This window comes from Pygocentrus nattereri, chromosome 17 (assembly GCF_015220715.1).
Source record: "Pygocentrus nattereri isolate fPygNat1 chromosome 17, fPygNat1.pri, whole genome shotgun sequence".
In the NCBI taxonomy this organism is placed as follows: Eukaryota; Metazoa; Chordata; class Actinopteri; order Characiformes; family Serrasalmidae; genus Pygocentrus; species Pygocentrus nattereri.
The window spans coordinates 28,434,354-28,454,237 of record NC_051227.1 but is presented as its reverse complement, the minus strand read 5'-3'; the positions used below and the strand labels follow the sequence as shown (position 1 = coordinate 28,454,237).

At 39.7% G+C, this 19,884-nt stretch overlaps 1 protein-coding gene across 3 annotated transcripts; it reads left to right on the top strand.

The window, feature by feature from the left end:
* Positions 1-993: 993 nt before the first annotated feature.
* Positions 994-19,684, top strand: si:dkey-35i13.1 (uncharacterized protein C11orf87 homolog). 3 transcript variants are annotated; one of them, XM_037546546.1, is made up of 2 exons: positions 994-1,100; positions 17,829-19,684. In XM_037546546.1, the coding sequence occupies exon 2, from the start codon at positions 17,976-17,978 to the stop codon at positions 18,420-18,422; it is 447 nt and encodes a 148-aa protein (XP_037402443.1). In that variant the 5' UTR covers positions 994-1,100; positions 17,829-17,975; the 3' UTR covers positions 18,423-19,684. The 3 variants fall into 3 exon arrangements, with proteins under 3 accessions (XP_037402443.1, XP_017552190.1, XP_037402444.1); XM_017696701.2 differs by lacking the exon at positions 994-1,100 and adding an exon at positions 16,958-17,297; XM_037546547.1 differs by lacking the exon at positions 994-1,100 and adding an exon at positions 17,383-17,621.
* Positions 19,685-19,884: the final 200 nt, after the last annotated feature.

Here is a 19,884-nt window from a genome sequence, read left to right as displayed (position 1 = left end):
GAGAATCAACAGTGCCATTGTTAATATGATAACAGTGTTACAGGGAAAATATTTTATTTGATTAAGTCCATTAAAAATATTTGAGTAGACGTCTATTCCAATGGCACAAAATTCAACGCATAGTGGTGGTTATTGGGTAAAAAGAATACAAGCACAAACTCTTTGCCAGTCTTTAAGCATTCTCTGAACAACCATAGTGAACTTGCTTTTAAGAGTTTTGCCTTTACAGGGTCAGCAGGGTCAGCACATTTTATTTCCCTGCAGTGTTGATCAGTCAGAGAAACTGACCAGGCTTTAACAAGCTGAATCACACTGACTCAGCCTATTGGTGAAGTCCCTAAGTGTACACATACACACACACGCACGCACACACACACACACACACACACACACACACACACATTCACGGTTCTGCAGCCTCCTCTGATCTGTCACTATGCAACTGCTAACCTGTTCTTTTGCTTTCTTTCTCTGTTTTTCACTATGTTGCATTGAAAATAACAACAATGCAACAATAATAATAATAAGAAGAAGAAGAAGAAGAAGAAGAAGAAGAAGAAGAAGAAGACTTTTTATTATTATTATTAAGAATTATTATTATTATTATTATTATTATTATGCACAGTCATACTATAGTAATAATGACTCTCCTACAACCTGTATGCATCTCAGACATTATTTGCCATGATTAATATTTAATTCACATTTGTGTGATGTAAATTGGCACAAACACCAATTGATGTTTGCATCTCATTTGCCCTGAGATCAGCCCAGGAATGAAGGCAGAAGGCACTTATGAAAGGAGTGCTTTCTGAATGATGAATTAGAACTAAATGTGGGTAATTAGTCTCTGCATGCATTAATATTTAAAGGGCATTTGAGCTTCCCTGTTTGTATTTGCTGTATTCTTTTTTCTGGTGAGGGAAAAAAAGAAATTTTTCGATATAGTAGACAAACAGACAGCTCATTTGGTCTGTTTCTATGGAAATACAGAGATGTGTTTTGCGAGGCGGAGCTCTTCATCAGCCACAGTGAACAGGCCGGGTCCTGCTGACAGAACACCACAGCAGACTGCACACAACAGCTTTGGAGAAACTGAAGTATGTAATGTAAGCCTGTTTAATGCATTTCAATGAAGATGACTTTGAATTTGAGAACTTCATTACATGATTCTATAAAGTTATAACAGTCAACATTCATCATCATATATGTTTTAATCTATTTTTAATGATATGGCCAAATGCTTGATCTATAGAATTACAGTGCAATTCAAGAACAATATCACTGCTTAAGTTTGCTATAAAAAACAAAGGTTCCACTTATTTTCCTATATTCCCGTATGACTAATCATTGAGTAGTTTAGAGTGGTTTGATATGAAATGTTCCATTCTAGAGAAACAGAAAGAGTTGCTTACAGTGGTGGTGATAGCAACCAGACATCTGAAGTGTTTAATGCCTCTTAAAGCTTCCTCACAGAAAGTTATTGCATGAAATAATTATGAATATGTGGCTTTATGACCAGTATATAGCTTTAGATGAACATTTTGATCTAAAACATATTGTTTTGATTGTTTGTTTTTGTTGTTTTATTCACTCATGCATGCACTGTTCATACATGCAAAGCACTGTTTTAGACATCATGACCCCTGGTTCCTCTGGTTCCTGTCACCAACATTGTAAAGAAATCCAAGGTGGTAAGCTTCCCTACAATGCCCCATTCCATATTAAATTACTCTGATAAGGGCACTATTTTGGCACCCTATGCAGGACCCCCCTTAAAAGTTATGCTTCTTCTTGGTTAAAGGCCATGGTTCCCATTTATTCTGCACAGAACCATTTCATGTTTAAAAGATTCAGATTCTTTGCATGCTGAAATTATTCTTCAGGTTGATGGAGAATGTGTTGTTTGTGGTTCTATATAGAATCTATTTTTAAATGGTTCAATATAGCACCAAAAAGGGTTCTTCTATTGTTAAAAGCTTGACATTGTAACAATAGCAGGACTCATTTAGATGCTATCTAGAACCATATACAACACTTCCTCATCAATCCAAAGAACCATTTCACCATGCACAGAACAATTTGAGCATGCAAATGGTTCTATGAAAAACTCATGGCTCTGTATAGAACCATTGTCTTCACTACAGAGCCAATAAAGAACCATCTTTTTAGGTGTGATTTTCTTGAGGGGCCCCGATTGTTTTTCCCCTCACTGCAGCATCTTACACAATATAATGGTATAAAATCCAGAATTTGTTAAGGTGCCCCCCTGGCAGTCACAGGGCTCTTAGCAGCTGCTTATGTTGCTTATTAGGTACAGCGGACACTGGCTCTAAATAGCACTTTTGTCACCAAATATATACTGAGTATTGTTCTATTAACTTACTATTAGAAGTTTATTGAACTCATAATTGTGTGGCAGCAAGGTTAGAGGTGATTTTATTGGGTTTCAGCTGTATTCTTCACTTGGTGATGTAGCTTTAAGACATCACAGAATGGAACCAAGCAGGTTCTGATGCACTTGTTAGAATCATTGCCTGATACAAGTCTTCATACTCAAGAAGCAATCCTCCTCAAAGCTTTTGCTGGGATTCCACAATTTATTGTATCCTGCAGAGAGTCGGGTTAAATCATTTCTGAAGGTGGTTGGGCCGTTTTTTTCCAATCTCTCTCCTAGTCTGATTAAATAACTCACCTTCTCTTTTAAGCTGCCAACCTGTTGTAGAAATGGAGATGGTCTAGCCAGTTCCTTGTTGCCACTCTCTTTGTAATTACCTCTGAGATAGAAACACTGCTGTAAGAAATCCCAAGCAAGACAGACACAGTGTGAATTTCGATTGAACCACATCTGAGCACAGTGTGGAATTTTATATTTCAGAACATCCTAATGAAGATGAATAATTCCACAGTAATGATAGCACTTTTCCTATAAATCGTTCATAATTCTTCATTAGTGGTGAATTAATGAGAATGGCATTTTGAAAAGAAATGCGTATTAAGGCCTCATTCAGGGAATGCCAAAACAATGTCACATCATCACAGAATTTAATCAACCCAGCATTCTGCAGAGAATTGGTAAGTGAAAGTGGTCAGATGGTGAAGTTACGCATCTCTTCAACAAGAATAGTGTCCTCCAAGGCTGGGATTTGAATGCCCACACAAATTGTTGCCTGCTGTTAATTACTTTCAAGAGCCACAAATGGTCACACGGAGACAAAGCCAGTGATCAGATGAAGCTAGTAAATATTGCATTGAGTGGTAGTTTTTTTGTTTTGTTTTGTTGTTAAGTGGTTCTTAGAGAGATCTTGATGAGGTTTTGAATGCCACTATTAAAACATGTAAAATGTTTTTCCCTTTTTCATTGTTTGCTGCAAACACAATATTACTTCTTGTTCTGGGGGCCTGGGCAGCTTGAAATGATCTCATGGCATTACAACTCAGACATACAGGAATTTGTGAGAAATTCCAGCTTTCTAGATGAGCATTACGAGTTTGATAATTATTCAGATTTTTCCCACTCGGAAAAGAATGCAGCATTATATATCACTTAGTTTGCTGGTTTTAATTGGAGTTTGTGAAGTCTTGCCACCTTCCATATGTGTTTCTAAGCTGTTTTCTTTAGTTCACATTCCCTATATTTTTCCCCATGTTTTGATCTGTTTTCTAGATCTTATTCATGGAATCTCTCCTCCGATGACCTCTGCCAAGTACTGGAAGCCACTTTAATAAGATACTCTGCACATGTATCCTGCTCACTTATCATAATTTAAACAGAGTGAAAAGCTAACAAAACAGATTTTTTTAGTTTAGTAGAAATCTAAATTTCAGTATCACAAGACACATGAGATAGAAAATAAAGATTTGAAATTGGCCCAATTTATAGAATTTCCTCTAATTTACAAAATCTCCATGTTTAAAGATTAAAAGTGTTTTCATTTTGCTTTAGAATAAAAAAACTCCACAATAACATGGCACCAAAGGAAAGTCAGAATAATGAAAAACAAGAATAAAAAGGATTTTCAGTAATGAATCACTGCTATATCCACTTTTACCCCTTTTTACTTCGGGTCAATAAAAACTTTTAAAAAGCATAAAAAGGTATTTTATTCCTAATAAACATACTCAATAAGAGGAAAAGAATAAAATCTTTCTTAAAACTCTTCCAAATTCTGCACTCTTGAAAAAAAACGGGCCTTCAAGGTAAGTTTAGTAAAAAGAGTGGGAGTTCCATGCAGAATCATTAGCATGCTTAAATGGTCAGAGAATGTGCTGTATATGGTTCTAAATACAGCCTTTTTGAAAATGGTATATAACACCCAAAAAATGCTTGTTCTATTGTTACAATGTCAATGTCAAAGTGTGTATCTAAGTAGATATAACTGGTAAATATAAATAGTTTAACCTTTACTTGCCTATTATAAGACTGAAATACATTTCCTGCCCATTTTGCTTTGTTAGATTTTGTGTTCTGTCTAAATTTGTGGCTATTTCTGAACTGCCCTTTCTCCTCTGTTAGAACAGATTGGGTAACAGAGCTACTACATTTTCTAAAGGATTAAGTTGCATGACTTAATGACGGGCCATTTACACTAATGGCTCCATTATGAGGCACACCTACAAAATACACCTACATGATACACCTAATAAGCTGCCATATCTTATCAGTGGTGAGTTGTAATAGGTCTATTTTGGGATTGCAGTCTGTTGCTAGCCCACTGAAATACAGGAGGTAATCACTGTAAGTTGTGACAGCCTCCATCAGTGTTTCTTTGCTAAAATGTTTTCTAAAAAGCTGCTAAAAGCTGGATTTATGCCTGTATTTCTGACTCAGACCCAGCAAATAAACTCACTGAGCATTCCCTGCAATGACATACTATGTACACGTGCAATCTAAGGGCACAAGCTTATATATACTTTCTATTGAATTCATCCTTAAACATTTAATTTACTCACCAAGCTTAGATACCCAAGCATGTGACTGCGAGCTCTTTCACAGAAAGCAGAGATGTACCTAATAAAGTGACCACTCAAATTATACACTGCTCAAAAAAAATAAAGGGAACACTTAAACAACACAATATAACTCCAAGTAAATCAAAGTTCTGTGAAATCAAACTGTCCACTTAGGAAGCAACACTGATTGACAATCAATGTCACATGCTGCTGTGCAAATGGAATAGACAACAGGTGGAAATTATTGGCAATTAGCAAGACACACTCAATAAAGGACTGGTTCTGCAGGTGGGGACCACAGACCACTTCTCAGTACCTTTCTGCTTTCTGGCTGATGTTTTGGTCACTTTTGAATGTTGGTGGTGCTTTCACACTCGTGGTAGCATGAGACGGACTCTACAACCCACACAAGTGGCTCAGGTAGTGCAGCTCATCCAGGATGGCACATTAATGCGAGCTGTGGCAAGAAGGTTTGCTGTGTCTGTCAGCGTAGTGTCCAGAGGCTGGAGGCGCTACCAGGAGACAGGCCAGTACACCAGGAGACGTGGAGGAGGCTGTAGGAGGGCAACAACCCAGCAGCAGGACCGCTACCTCCGCCTTTGTGCAAGGAGGAACAGGAGGAGCACTGCCAGAGCCCTGCAAAATGACCTCCAGCAGGCCACAAATGTGCATGTGTCTGCACAAACGGTTAGAAACCGACTCCATGAGGATGGTATGAGGGCCCGACATCCACAGATGGGGGTTGCGCAGACAGCCCAACCCAGGACGCTTTGCATTTGCCAGAGAACACCAGGATTGGCAAATTCGCCACTGGCGCCCTGTGCTCTTCACAGATGAAAGCAGGTTCACACTGAGCACATGTGACAGACGTGACAGAGTCTGGAGACGCCGTGGAGAGCGATCTGCTGCCTGCAACATCCTTCAGCATGACCGGTTTGGCAGTGGGTCAGTAATGGTGTGGGGTGGCATTTCTTTGGAGGGCCGCACAGCCCTCCATGTACTCGCCAGAGGTAGCCTGACTGCCATTAGGTACTGAGATGAGATCAGTTGGCCCTGGGTTCCTCCTAATGCAGGACAGTGCTAGACCTCATGTGGCTGGAGTGTGTCAGCAGTTCCTGCAAGATGAAGGCATTGAAGCTATGGACCTGCCCGCCCGTTCCCCAGACCTCAATCCGATTGAGCACATCTGGGACATCATGTCTCGCTCCATCCACCAACACCACGTTGCACCACAGACTGTCCAGGAGTTGGCGGATGCTTTAGTCCAGGTCTGGGAGGAGATCCCTCAGGAGACCATCCGCCACCTCATCAGGAGCATGCCCAGGCGTTGTAGGGAGGTCATACAAGCACGTGGAGGCCACACACAATACTGAGCCTCATCTTGACTTGTTTTAAGGACATTACATCAAAGTTGGATCAGCCTGTAGTGTGTTTTTCCACTTTAATTTTGTGTGTGACTCCAAATCCAGGCCTCCATTGGTTAATAAATTTGATTTCCATTGATGATTTTTGTGTGATTTTGTTGTCAGCACATTCAACTTTGTACAGAACAAAGTATTCCATGAGAATATTTCATTCATTCAGATCTAGGATGTGTTATTTGAGTGTTCCCTTTATTTTTTTGAGCAGTGTATTTACTTTTCGTAAATGAACACAAGGCTAATCTTAGAAACTCATTTCTAAGTTCTTATTTCAGTGGCACGTTCTTTATCACATTGTGCTGCTTTTCAGTTTGTCAAGCTGAAAAAAAGCCTTCTCTGCATGTGTGAATACTGTAATTGTGATATTACTTTCTGCTCATGAAGATCATTCTCAAATCTTAAAACAAATATTCCAGGCACACCATGTTCTGTTTTGCATCTTTCATATTTTCATTAAAGTCTAATTGCTGCTGTGGACTGTAGCTCACGTTTAGCAACCATTTTCAAAGCCTAATACTGCTCCTTTCTTTTCATTATGTGCTCCATTTTTTCACTGTCCATCTAAACAAAATATTTTTGAAAATTCAAATAAACTAAATTATTTGATCAAAATGGATTAAAATAACAGCTTAGATGAATTAAAAGAATACTTTTAATGAATTGAACACAGTGTATTTTGTGTTCACTGCCAACAGTTTGCTAAGTAAACTAATGCTAATGCTATTGCTATGCCAACAGCCATGGAGCAAGTGTTTTTGTCCTTAAAAAAATAATAGCTTGACTATAAACATGAGTGTTGTATAAGTGTACAGGCAGTAAAAAAGCTGCTGGTAGCAGCAGCTACTGGTCTTGGGTACAGCAGCTAGTTAGACTGATATTATTTGACCAATTATTATAGGGTAACACTTTGCTATAGGGTACAGTTAATAAGGATACATGACATCTAAATAAGCTTGTCATGAGGACTGACATAGACCTACATAAATGTTTATAAATGCCTATTCCAACAGACGTCATTTGCTATAAAGGTTGTACTTGCCAATTTTGATCAAAGTTATATGGAATAAGCATTTATAAACATTTATGTAGGGTTATGTCAGTTGTCATGGCAAGCTTATGTGCATGTCATGTAGCCTTATGACCTGTGCCCTACAGTAAAGCGTTACCTATTATAGCATAAAACAAAAAATGGGCAGTCATTTCTTTGTTTTCTTTGATATGTCATCTGTAAAGCAGGCTGTAAAGCTAGTTAGCAATGGTCACCTTGTAAATGTGAAGATACATAGCCTCTTGGTTAATTGAAAAATGGCCAATGGAAAAAAACAGTCAGGTACACTCTGAGATATCTAGGGGTTTATTGGGGGGTCAGGTGAAGACCCTGCCTGCAATGTTGAGTCCTGAAAAAGATATTAAAACAGTTAAGCGATTCGCTCTTGTGCGGCAAATCCTGTGCAGCTGGTGGTCCAGTAAAACTAAGTGTTTGTAGATTTCTCTACTTGTTTATAAAAGTATGTGATGAATCTTGGCACAACCCCCAGCTTTTTCTCACCTCACACTCTCTCTTGTGTGCGGCTACCTTGATTTATGCAGTTACTCGGCTGTAAGAATGCTCTCCTCTTTCTTCAGGATTTGCTAATTAAAAGTTGGCCTACCTTGCTCGATTAGAGTTCTGCATGGTTTTACTCAGCCACATTGTTCCCCTCCCTCTCTCATTTTCTCTCCTTCTCATTGCAGGTCTGTTTACACTAGAGTCATTAAGCTGTCATTCATTGTTCCTACTGATCAGTATTCCAGTTTGCTGTCATGCTCTACAACCTTTTCTTCTCCCTCCTTGCACTTTAGTGTATGGATTTGGAGACCGTAGAGAACCCTACATGAAACTCACTGCACAGTTAAAGGGTTCATTTTGTCTTGTAGGACTGATGCCCTTTAAGTAGAGTAAAAATTTATGATAATTAGTCCAATGGAAATGCTCCAAAATTGCCTGAAATAAAATCTTTTAACACTTTCATTAAAAGTTTAAAATATTTTGTCTTCTGTTGTACAGTTACTATGTTTGAGATGCTTGTGAACAGCAATATAGTGTGTCTTACTTAAAAAGCAATCCAGGCTGTAGCACTCCTTGTAACTTTAACTTGAATGGGTGGGGCTTAACTACCGTAGGCTGAATACACAGATATATGTAAATGTGTTGGTACATACTACATTGAAAAAAGAGAAAATGTAAATAAATTTGGGCCCTTTAAGAGGAGAAATGTTTCACATTAAAAACATCACAAACACCGACTTAATGAAACTCCCTCAGCTCTATCTGACGCCATATTCACTCAGTATACAGTTTGGACTTTCTTTGTCTGATCACTGGCTGATCATTGACACTTTACCTCAGATTTCCTCCTCGCTCGCCCTTTCTCCCCTCTCATTTTGTCTCCTCTGCCATTCAGCTGTCTCCTCCATTCACTCTCCTCTCAGTATAAGGCTTGTTTTTCTCCATGCTCTGCTCTCCCAGAACCACGTCAGTGCCGATTCTCTCTCTCTCTCTCTCTCTCTCTCTCTCTCTCTCTCTCTCTCTCTCTCTCTCTCCACCATTGGTTGCTGTGCTTCTTATTCTGCTCCTGCTCCCTCCTTTTCACCTGTGGCTGCATTAGTTACTATTCTGCACTCCTTCCTTTTATTTTGACTGTCTGACCCCATTCTGCTCTGCCTCTACACTGTCTGTCATGTTTCCCCCGTCACTTTCTTCAGCTCTCTCTGCTTTCCTTTGTGGATTTGTCAGACAAAATGTCATCTCCTACTTTTCACTTCGGACAGCCTTCCTAGTAACTTCCCCTTTTCCAGTCCTACTCTTCCACTCCTAGGTTTGGCTGCATTTTTTATCACCCCACACTTAAAAAGAAAGATGCCAAAATGAGTTCTTTGGAGTGATGCCATAGAAGAACTGCCTGAGAATCCCTTCAGTGGAAGGTCCTTTAAAGAACCCCCTTCACACCCCCGCCCACTTCTCCAGCCCAAGACAAGGCTCTTTTTGGTCGGTTTACATCACTTTAAAATATCTAATTTGGCTAATTAGCTAACATGCCTGCTGCGTGTTTCAGCCTATTGGCTGATTTGAAAAGATGCACTGAGCTGTCCTGTACACACACTCACACAAATGTCTACATTTACACAGAATCAGGTACAGAATCAAACAAAGTTCCAAATTTTCTGATTTTTTGGAGTTAAAAACTAATTTTGCAGCCACTAGCATGAATGTTAATAGCATTAGCTTCTTAACTAGCTTCTGTCACTTTATGCTGAACACTCTACAAGGTAATAATTCTAATCAACACATTAACGTCCAGTCTGGTGTTCTTATTGGTCATTTAATAGTGATTGCCAATTATGTCCATCTGGAACAGTGAAGAATTCACTAAACTGTTGTCGTTGCAGCTGCAAGTCTTACTAAAGAAAGATGATCCCTCACTGGGATTTATACTACTTATAGCAGCTCTACCTGCATCTGAAAACTGGAAAATTTTGAAAAAACTGGAAATAACTTTGCGTACTTGTGTACATTTTACCTTACAGCCTCAGACACAAACAAGGTTTTATCGACATTGCCTATTTTTGTCCATTCTGTTGTTGATTGGATGCGAGTTATCCACCAGGACGTACAGTCAACCTTTATGTTTATAAACATTCTTACTTGGTCCATACCAATCAAAGCCCCCAAGAATCCATGTTTTCTTTGTAAGTAGGTTAATTTTGATCTTGTTTACACACAATACACATGTACAAAGTCTGTCCTGTGAATAATGTTTATTTCCCAGTGGTTGGCCAGCTATTTTAACAGATTGGTTTGTTAACATTCTCCTCTCTTGATGTAATCTGGGCAGTGCTAATCTTAGTCATAGTGTGTATGTTAGCAATGTCTTCACCATTCTCAACACTGATTTGCATTGTCCCATTCACATGGCTTTACCAAAGCAGTGATCCCCAACAGTCTCCTTCTTTCTGTTCAAGTTAGTGAAACTTACACAGAGGTAGCTAACAAGCGAGTGAAAGCTAACCTAGTAAGCATACCTCAGATAGCAAGAATGTCCTGCACATCCAACAGTAAGAACCTTTCCTTCTTTAAAATGTTGCATATGTAAGTTGGTTAATGTTGTTTTAGTGAGCCATGAAATAGTGGGCATAGTCTACAACACATATGTAGAGCTCACTTCACTCATTTCTCCCCTCCCGTGCTGCTCTGTTTAGTCCTGCTTAAGGCTGGGTGGACTGAGGAATGTCAGTCATGCATGGTCATCAGAAAATTAGCCACACCCAGATAAGGCTCAGATAGGTCTGATCAGCTATTTTTAGGCCATGTTTTATTATATTTCTGTATTTTTTTTTTTTTTTTTACTTTTTTCATATCAAACTTTAGGGAATGTTTACTATAACACTATATTTACATTTGAAATATTTTAGACTACATTCCCTCAGACTTTAACCTCTAAGGTTAAGGCTTTCCTTAGAGCCATATATTCAAGCATGTGTTTGCGTGTTGCAAATTACATTGGCAGTGGCATGTGTTCCTCTATTCAGGTTTCTCCTGATTGTATTTGTTTTATGCATTGGAAAAAAAACGTAGTGCATTGAATTTATATGATTCAAATGTATACATTATTTCCACATGAATAAAATATTTTACATCAACACAGCTGTGTCTTTGAATTTCCTTGCTTTTGGAACTCACTTTGTTGATGTAGGCCTAGTATATCTTATTCATGGGGAAATTCAATGCATTGCTTGCATGTTGCACCTCTACTGTGCATCATGCATTCTACATTTGTCAATTTCGTACTAAACATTCCTATGATTGTCAAATATTTATGCCTCAGAATGAAGAAGTCAGAGGCAGAATAAAGAATTTAAGATGTCAGAGCTCATAAAATCTCTTTCAGTCTGCTCTGTTTTACAGCAGGCGTTACATCTGATGTCTTCATCTTCCATAGTCTAACACGAACTACTAACTAGTTCATGGCTGCTGATGTGAAACTTTTCTTTTGAGCTTCCTCCCCATAAAGGAATCCAAGCCATAACAGATATGTCAATATACAATGTTACAAGTACGAAGATGTCGAAATTGTGAATGAGTTTCAAATGCAGATTTAACCCAGATTAAAAACATATTAAAACAAGCTTGACTGGACAAAGTCTATTGGGTCACTTCATTCATTTTTCATGTAATTTATTAACATTATTAAAACAAGCATCTCCTACATCATCCAAGCTCTTATATACGACCACTCAAACTTCACTGGACTACAAGTATAAAATATGAAACCGTGCACTCTTCTTCCCGGATCATATGTTTGCTTGGCTCATTGGGATTTCTATGAATTTTCACTTATGCAACTTGTTAAGGCATCTCTAAATAGCTCTGCCCACAACTCTTTTCTTACATATCAATGGTGAGGTTGGACAGGTTGGATGCTCTGCAGAAAGATGGCAAAAATTGCAATCAGCTTAACTGAGGATAACTGCTACTCTAGTTAGTTGGACTGTATTTGTAGCATACTGTATTTTGGCAGATTGAAAACAATAAATCTGCCTTCATGCTAATATTTGCTCAGTCACACAAGAAAATACAACACCCAGTATATTTTAACAGTGTGGCCTTTCACATGTATACAAATAATATCATTTAAATTAATTACAACATCAATATTTTGCCCAAACAACTAATTTTCATGCTACACTTTGTCTAGGTTGAATGAGTTTTTTGCCACACTGCAAAAACCACTGTAAAATTACAGTATATTTCTGGCTGCTCCTTGCATTAATTTCATTCATTTACTGTACAACAAACAGTAAAATGAGAACAGTAAATTGTGGTTTTATACTCACCTGGACTACAAAAGCTGTAATTAAAATATAGAAATCTATAAAAAGAACATAAATGTAGTGCAACTCAGTAGCCTATAGCTTACTGTAAATTTGCTTATGAAAAGTTTACTTTTTTATTTTAAAAGGCCTAGAAATCTGTTAATTAATAAAATAAGCAAATAAATTTTTGTCAACACATTTATGACATTATGAAATTTCATAATAAAATATTTCAAATGTTTTAATTAGAATGTTTACACTTTTTTAATTGTCATAATGCAGTAATGCAGTAAGGTATTGCTCAACACCAAATTCTCAGTAATTTTCTGACTTATTATATATTCACAATAAAATAGCAACAGTATTTGAATAGAGTGGAAATTTAATGTCAAGATTGTGAGGTCCTGGCAATAACAAACAACGTAGCATTCTGTCAAGCTTATCCAGCTTAGTGACAGTTGCTATGAAAGAACACATTTGTGGGTGGAGCTTGGATAGGTTAATAGGGATCCAACTACCAAGACAGCCATATCCAAGAGGCTAAAGTGTACATGTCAGAATTTCTTTTGTCTGTTTTAACACAGCTGCAGTGTGATAGTTGTACATTAGAGCAGACTGGTGTGCTCAGAATTTCTCATTTCAGCAGGTTATTGCCAGGAGGCTTCATTACCGTTACTGGAGCATGGGGGGGTGGGGTGCTGAATTTCACTGTGCCGTGTGGAAGGGGGTTTTATTCGCAGTGCCAGTCTATTACTAATGTATAAGCAATATCTCTAGAGTTTATGAAAACCAATACAATCCGTTCATTTCCTCAAACTCTGAGCAACGATGGGACATAAATGAAAGGTGGAAAAAAGGATCTTATCCTTTCACTTTTAAATACTGGACACATATGTTGTTTGCCCTTAATGCAACAAAGATAATAATATGGAAGATGTCCCCATGAAACATTTATGAGATTGTATTCTAGACGTGTGTAAACATCTCCAAACAGAGTTTTTCTTCTGAATGCAGAAACCAATGGACTACATTTATTTTCTGTTACTTTGTCCTTGTTTGTATGCTGTATTGCCTCAGACCCATCATCATAAACTTAACAGCACACTATATATCAGCATAAGGCTTGTTTCTGAGATGAATGCAAATTGAATGTAACAAGCTATTACATATCGTGTCCTAGCAGATAGTGGTCTGAATTTAACCCAGAGGAGATCAATGCTACAACACTGACGATGCAAGCTGTGGAGCTCATCTCTGCAGAAGGGCTGTCAGCAGTTCTCCACTGGCCCTCAGATCCCCAAGTCATCACTTCTGACTGCTTTTATCATGTCAGAGTTGAGGGCAGGTCTGTGAATGTGTGGGAGCTTTTGATACATACAGATTTTTTCTTGCTGCACTCTTAAACATAAAGGTGCCAAAACAAGTTCTTTGGGGCCACATTTGGTTCCCTTAAAAATCCTTCACTGGAAGGTTCTTTGAACAACCACTTTTGCACATCAGATGATGTATAAGTGCAACAACTGTTTTTAAAGTTTAAAGAACATCCTTGTAGTGCAAATGTTCTAATTATGAAAACATATAGCCAAGACCGAGCTAGAGACTTTCACTTTTAAGTGAGCGGGGCTAGTAATAAACAAGGTGCATTGCATAGAGTTCAATAATTGTTTTCAAAAATAAGAGATACATCAGATTATTGAATGCCATTATAGTTTAGCCAAGTATCTTGAGTTATTATTGTCATTTGGCTATAATTCTTGAAAGTAATTAGATAATTACATTGTTAATATATAATTATACAGCTATCTGCATATTGAATTACACATTACCATTTGATTTATATTCTGTATTGACCAATTCAGGTCTGCACTTCTGACTTCTTTGTGTTTTATGTCTACAGTTATTTACACAAAGACTTCAAATTTTCATCAAATTCTTAAACAAATTTCCAAGAAAATGATGCAATATATATATATATATATATATATATATATATATATATATATATATATATATATATATATATATATACATACATACATACATATATATATATATATATATATATATATATATATATATATATATATATATATGATATCTCCTGATACTGATACTGATTAAAAGATCACAAAGAAATCAGCACCATGATCAGTGCCCTCTGTGTCTTTCTTTTCTTATATGGTTTTCCACCAAGTTCAACAAATACTGCCTAATAAATATTGTCACAAACTATTCTTTTCATTATTAAATATTTTTCAGGCTAATATGAATTTGTCCACTCATCACATCACTTTATTACAGTGTGCACTCACGTGCTCCTTTTATTTTCCCTTTTGAACAAAGCAGCAGAGCTCTACGCACCCAAGCACAGCTTCTAATATTGTAAGTGTGCTAGAGACTGCATTCTTAGAATAAGCCCTCTGTGCTGTGTTAACACCTCCACTGTTGAAATAACAGTCTTCATTGCTGTCCAGCTGGATGTATATAAACACGATAGGTGTAAATTCAACACTGGGGATTTTGCTTTGCGTGACCACCTTTTTGCATTTCACACACTTCTGTCGTGCTCAGCACTGGACAGCTCCTTCTGCTTATCGTTGGCTAAGCCTTGATTGGTTTCTCGTTGTTTAGATGATGAGAAACATTACATGTAATTTAAGCACTTACAGACTGAGGGAAGACACAGCAGATTGGGGAAAATATGAATCCCTGCCCAAATATTCAACCACTTGGATGAGTACAATACATATCACAATAAAATGATGAATAAAATGCAATTAAAAAGATTTTGTTTGTAACTACCTCTTATTTTAACAAGACATAGCCATGGGCGTGTACATGAATCCCCTCTTAAAGGATTGTTTGGAACAGTGCCATAAAAGAAGCTCTATAGTCCCCTGCAGAGCTTGATGTTTTTTTTTTTTTTAACTCATTTTCACTCCATTTAAAGAACGATTCAAACTGTTTTACTAATTCAGCACTGGGCAGCTTCCTTTGCTCCCTGTCATGACCATGGGCTGGTTTCTTATTGTTGGAATGATTGCAAGCCCTCAAAAAATTGCCATTGTACATGGACTGATGAAGTTAACTGAATCTCAGTTTGAATTTTCAGCCTCTTGGTGGAGTTCAAATCATGGCCTGACCAAAAGAGCAGCTTTCAGACATAATACGAGCAGAGTTTGGACAAATCTCTTGCATCAACAAAACACTAATTAACACTGATGCATATTAATATGTTTGTAATTAAAAATGTAGCCTTTATTTTTCTCTTTTCTCTTTTTCTTTTTTCTTCATGTATCTCTACTTTCAGCACTGGTCACTGGTCAGTTCCCTTTGCACCCACTCATTACCCACAATGCCTTGGCTAGTTTCTTATTGTTGTAAGGATTAGAAGTGATTACAAATTAGCCACTGGACATGGACTGAGGAAGGGCTATAGATGCAGTTAATCTCAGATTGAAGTTTTAACCTCTTGGGGAAATCTGAAGCACAGCCTGAGTCACAAAAGAGCAGCTTTCAGACATGATACGGATATTGTTTGGACAAATCCAGTGTTTGGACAAAAATCAGTATGGATTGCCTCTTTAAAGAACGACTAATCTAGTTTCTTTTTTCTTTATGTTTTTACACATTGTGGCTCCACTGGTCTCACAGTTCTGAGGGTCATAAACACTTGTTAAACAGTGGCCCTGCTGATCACTGCTCTGAGTGGACATGAAGACTGAATTCACACAGCCTGATACACACTCACACTCTCAGCTGCTGGGTCTTTACAGGCTTGTGCACTTTATTTTGTCAAGGCATTATATACATTTAAAAAGATGGTTCTTCAATGGTTCTTTTGTAAAGGCAATGGTTCTATTTAAAACTAGGAGTTCTATACACACTTATAAAAGATGGCTCTTCAAGGGCTCTTTAGTAAAGGCAGTGTTTCTATTTACAAACATAAGTTCTACATACAAAAAGATGGAAAAGATGGTTCTTCAATGGTTCTTTTGTAAAGGCAATGTTTCTGTTTAGAGCCAGGTGTTCTATATACACTTAAAAAAGATGGTTCTTCAAGGGTTCTTTAGTAAAAGCAATGGTTCTATTTAGAACCATGAGTTTTATACACTGTTGAAAAAGATGGTTCTTCAGTGGTTCTTTACTAAGGGTAATGGTTCTATTTTGAACCAGGAGTTCTATATACACTTAAAAAAGATGGTTCTTCAAGGGCTCTTTAGTAAAGGCAGTGTTCCTATTTAGAACCATAAGTTCTATATACTGTTGAAAAGTGTGGTTCTTTAGTAAAGGTAACGGTTCTATTTAGAACCACAAGTTCTATATACTCTTTAAAAAGATGTCTCCTTAAGCGATTTTTTTTAGTAAAGGCAATGGTTCTATTTAGAACCATGAACTCTCTATAGAACCATCATGTGTAAGTGGTCCTTCACCTGGTGAAGTGGTTGTTCAGATTAATGGATTGTCTATATTGTGAAAATGGTTCTATATGGCACCAAACAGCGTTCTTCTATTGCCACGACGTCGAGCTTGTAGAGAAAAAGCCTTTCTACACAGAACCAACACATTCATCACGGGCTCATCTCCAGCACCAGGGCAGTTTCAGAAACGCGTGGAGAGCGCGCGCTGTTGTCGCCTAACTCGCTCGCGCGTCTGATCGCCCAGCCTCGGCTGAGGTGGGTGGAGGAAGGTGGGGGGTGGAGAGCAGCTTTTAGTGAGGAACAAAAGCGCGTCGTACTTTGGAGTGCACACGCCAGGCTCGGCGCGTGCTTTCTACTCCGCGCGCTTGAGTGACAGGCCGACGAGAGTGGTCTAGAAATATGCATGAATGAGGCTTTTTGCCGGTTACGGTGCTGCTTTTTTGTGTGATCGTGTGTGTGTGTGTGTGAGGGAGAGATAGAGTGTGTGTGTGAGGGAGAGATAGTGTGTGTGTGTGGGGAGGGGGGGGGTATATCAAAGACGATACGTCACTGCGATCTGCGCGGATTGGCTGGATTTTGCTCCTTTCTGCTCAGATTTTGCGAGCGCGAGCTGGAGGAAAGCAGGATCATCCCGGCAGCTCGGCGGCAGGTAAAGCTGTGCATTTACTGTCATTAACGCGGTCGCGCGGTAATAATTCGTGGTAATAATAAGGCGGCGGGTGAGCGGAACATGGCGGGGAGTCCCGCGTCAGACAGGCTGCGCTGGTAAACCGCGCAAACGCGCTTGTGAGGAGAGGAATGCCGCAGTTCTGAATGCTCCGCATGTCCACTGAACCCGGCGTCTGGTTTTTTTCTTACTCTTCTCACTGGATTAGTTCAGAGATTCGGTTAAGCGGAGGAGAGTGTAACGAGGTTATAGCAGACTGTCCACAGAGCGGCAGGCCTGCCGGGCAGGGGGTCTCCGTTCTTTTGGGTGCGTTATTTCTGCACGGAAAACTTCCCCACCACTATCGCGCCCTTCCTACATTTTAAACGCTGAATGGCACGGGCTCTCTGCGCCAGCTCCTCTATGCTTTGGGGTTTAGGGTCGCGCACTGTAACGTGGCTGTATGTTGGGTACATTTTCCCACCTCTATCCAGAATTGCGCTCACTCCCGATTCTTTATTGGATCTATTTCAGGCTGAATCCTGAGGGGTCTCCTCTCCCAGGCAGGAGGAATGACTGCAACATAGAGGCGGCGGAGAGGTGGAGATTGGCCATCGCCTCGCTCGTCTGCGTCTCTCTGTTCTCTTTTGGGGGGACTACGCTGCCACAAAAGCGGACTAAATGAGCGCGAGGACCTCCTCAGACAGACTGGCCCTCGCCGTGCCGCCTTGCGGCTCCAACGGGACTGCGTGGCCGGAGGGCGCGTGCATGGCGCGCGTGGAGCAGCTCTTCCAGGCGCTCTCCTCCACCGTGGTGCTCTTCGTGCTGGTGGCGATGATCGCCGCGGTCATCTCCGTGTCCCTCACCACCTTCCACTTCCACAAGAGCAAGATGAAGAAGCGCAAGATGCAGCGCGCGCAGGAGGAGTACGAGCGCGACAACTGCAGCCCCAGAGCGGCCAAGGGGAAGCCGGCGCTCAGGCAGTGCGTCGTGGAGAGACCCAGGGCGCCGAAACGGGCCAAGGGTGAGACCGTCACTCCCGTCCCGGAGGAGGAACCCGCGGAGAGCACGAGACACGCGGCGCAGACGCACGACGACAGCTTGCTTCAAGCCGTGGCCGTGTCCTGATGAGCGCGGACGCACAGGCGAAAACGATCTGTCTGACACTGTAAATACGTGCCATGTATAATAACTATATTACACACAGCGGGGGGTCGGCAGGGGTTGGGGTGGGGGGGAGTGAGACAGATTCATCTGCACGCATGAACACTGAGAAGAAGGAGGAGAAGAAGAAGTCTTCTTCTACAGCTTCAGGGGAAGTCCTGCGGGGGGAGGGAGGGGATAAATAATAAAATAATGGACGCATCCTTCAAGCGAAATCGATTTGTAGTGGTCAACAAGGTTGTATCACTATCTGCGCGGACTGGATTGATTTTCTTCTTCCATCCATGCGAACGAACTCTGCTAAGAACGAGCACGAGCCTAATTGTGAGGGGCTTCATTCCGCTGGCTGGATCACCAACGGCTGATGGGCGAGCTCTGGACTAGCTGTGAGAGATGGCTGCGAGTAGGAGATGATGTGTATTTACTCCCTGAAGTCCGGAACGTGGAGCGAGAGCGTCTTGTAAATCTCGTACAGCAGCTTGGACGCTGTCCACTACTTTAGTGCTGAAATAAGGACTAACTCACATTAACCGCTCTTCTTCGTGTAGGATTCTCCCTCGCACAGCCTTTTATAGCACTCACCCGTAGTCTTCTGTTTTGAAAAAGGATTAAAAAAGAAACCCTGCGTGTCCGTATTAGTTTAAATCCCTATTAAGTTCACATCCAGTAAATGATAAGATAGTAAAGTTTCTCCCTTATAACTGAAAGCTTTGTCAGGAGGAGGGCTAGAAGGATATTCTCCTCTTTGTGCCCTGACGTGAGTAAGCGTGCTAGTTTAAGCCCCTTTACCCCCCCCCCCCCCCCCCCCCTTCACCCACAGACTGTTAACGTGAGATTACAGTTACTAGCAGCTACTAGTGGTAGTTTAGCCTATTTAGTATATTATTGCTTTGGTTCCATATATATCCATATATGGCAGTTTAGTTATGTATTACAGCTTTGGATTCATTTTTGAGTTCTTTTTTGCATTTTCTGCTCAAAAACTAATCATTAGCTCTTTTATTATGAGATTATAATCTTAAAAGTGTAATTTATAATCTATAGTGAATAAAAACTTTTAAAAGCTCCTTTTTTCTGTACTTCTTTGACGTTGTGTTTAACCAGACATGAGAATAAGGGGACGTTAAGAATAACACTATAATTAACAGCAATTTGAAGAGGTTCTTATTCTTCAGTTTTTCCTTTTTTCTTTCTTTTTTTGAATTAACAATAAAGAATGGTGTAAACGGGTGTGTGTCCTTATTGAAATTCTACACAGTGACTCATTATTGTGATGTGCTTCGTTGTAGTGACGTACAAAGGTGGCAGCGAGCAGGCGTGAGGAAAGCAGGGACGTGAGGATTAGAGCTGCTGTAAAATTATAGAGACTTATGCAATGCTGCTCAATTCCTTTCCAGCACGATCAGAGATTTTGGCTTTTTTCCTG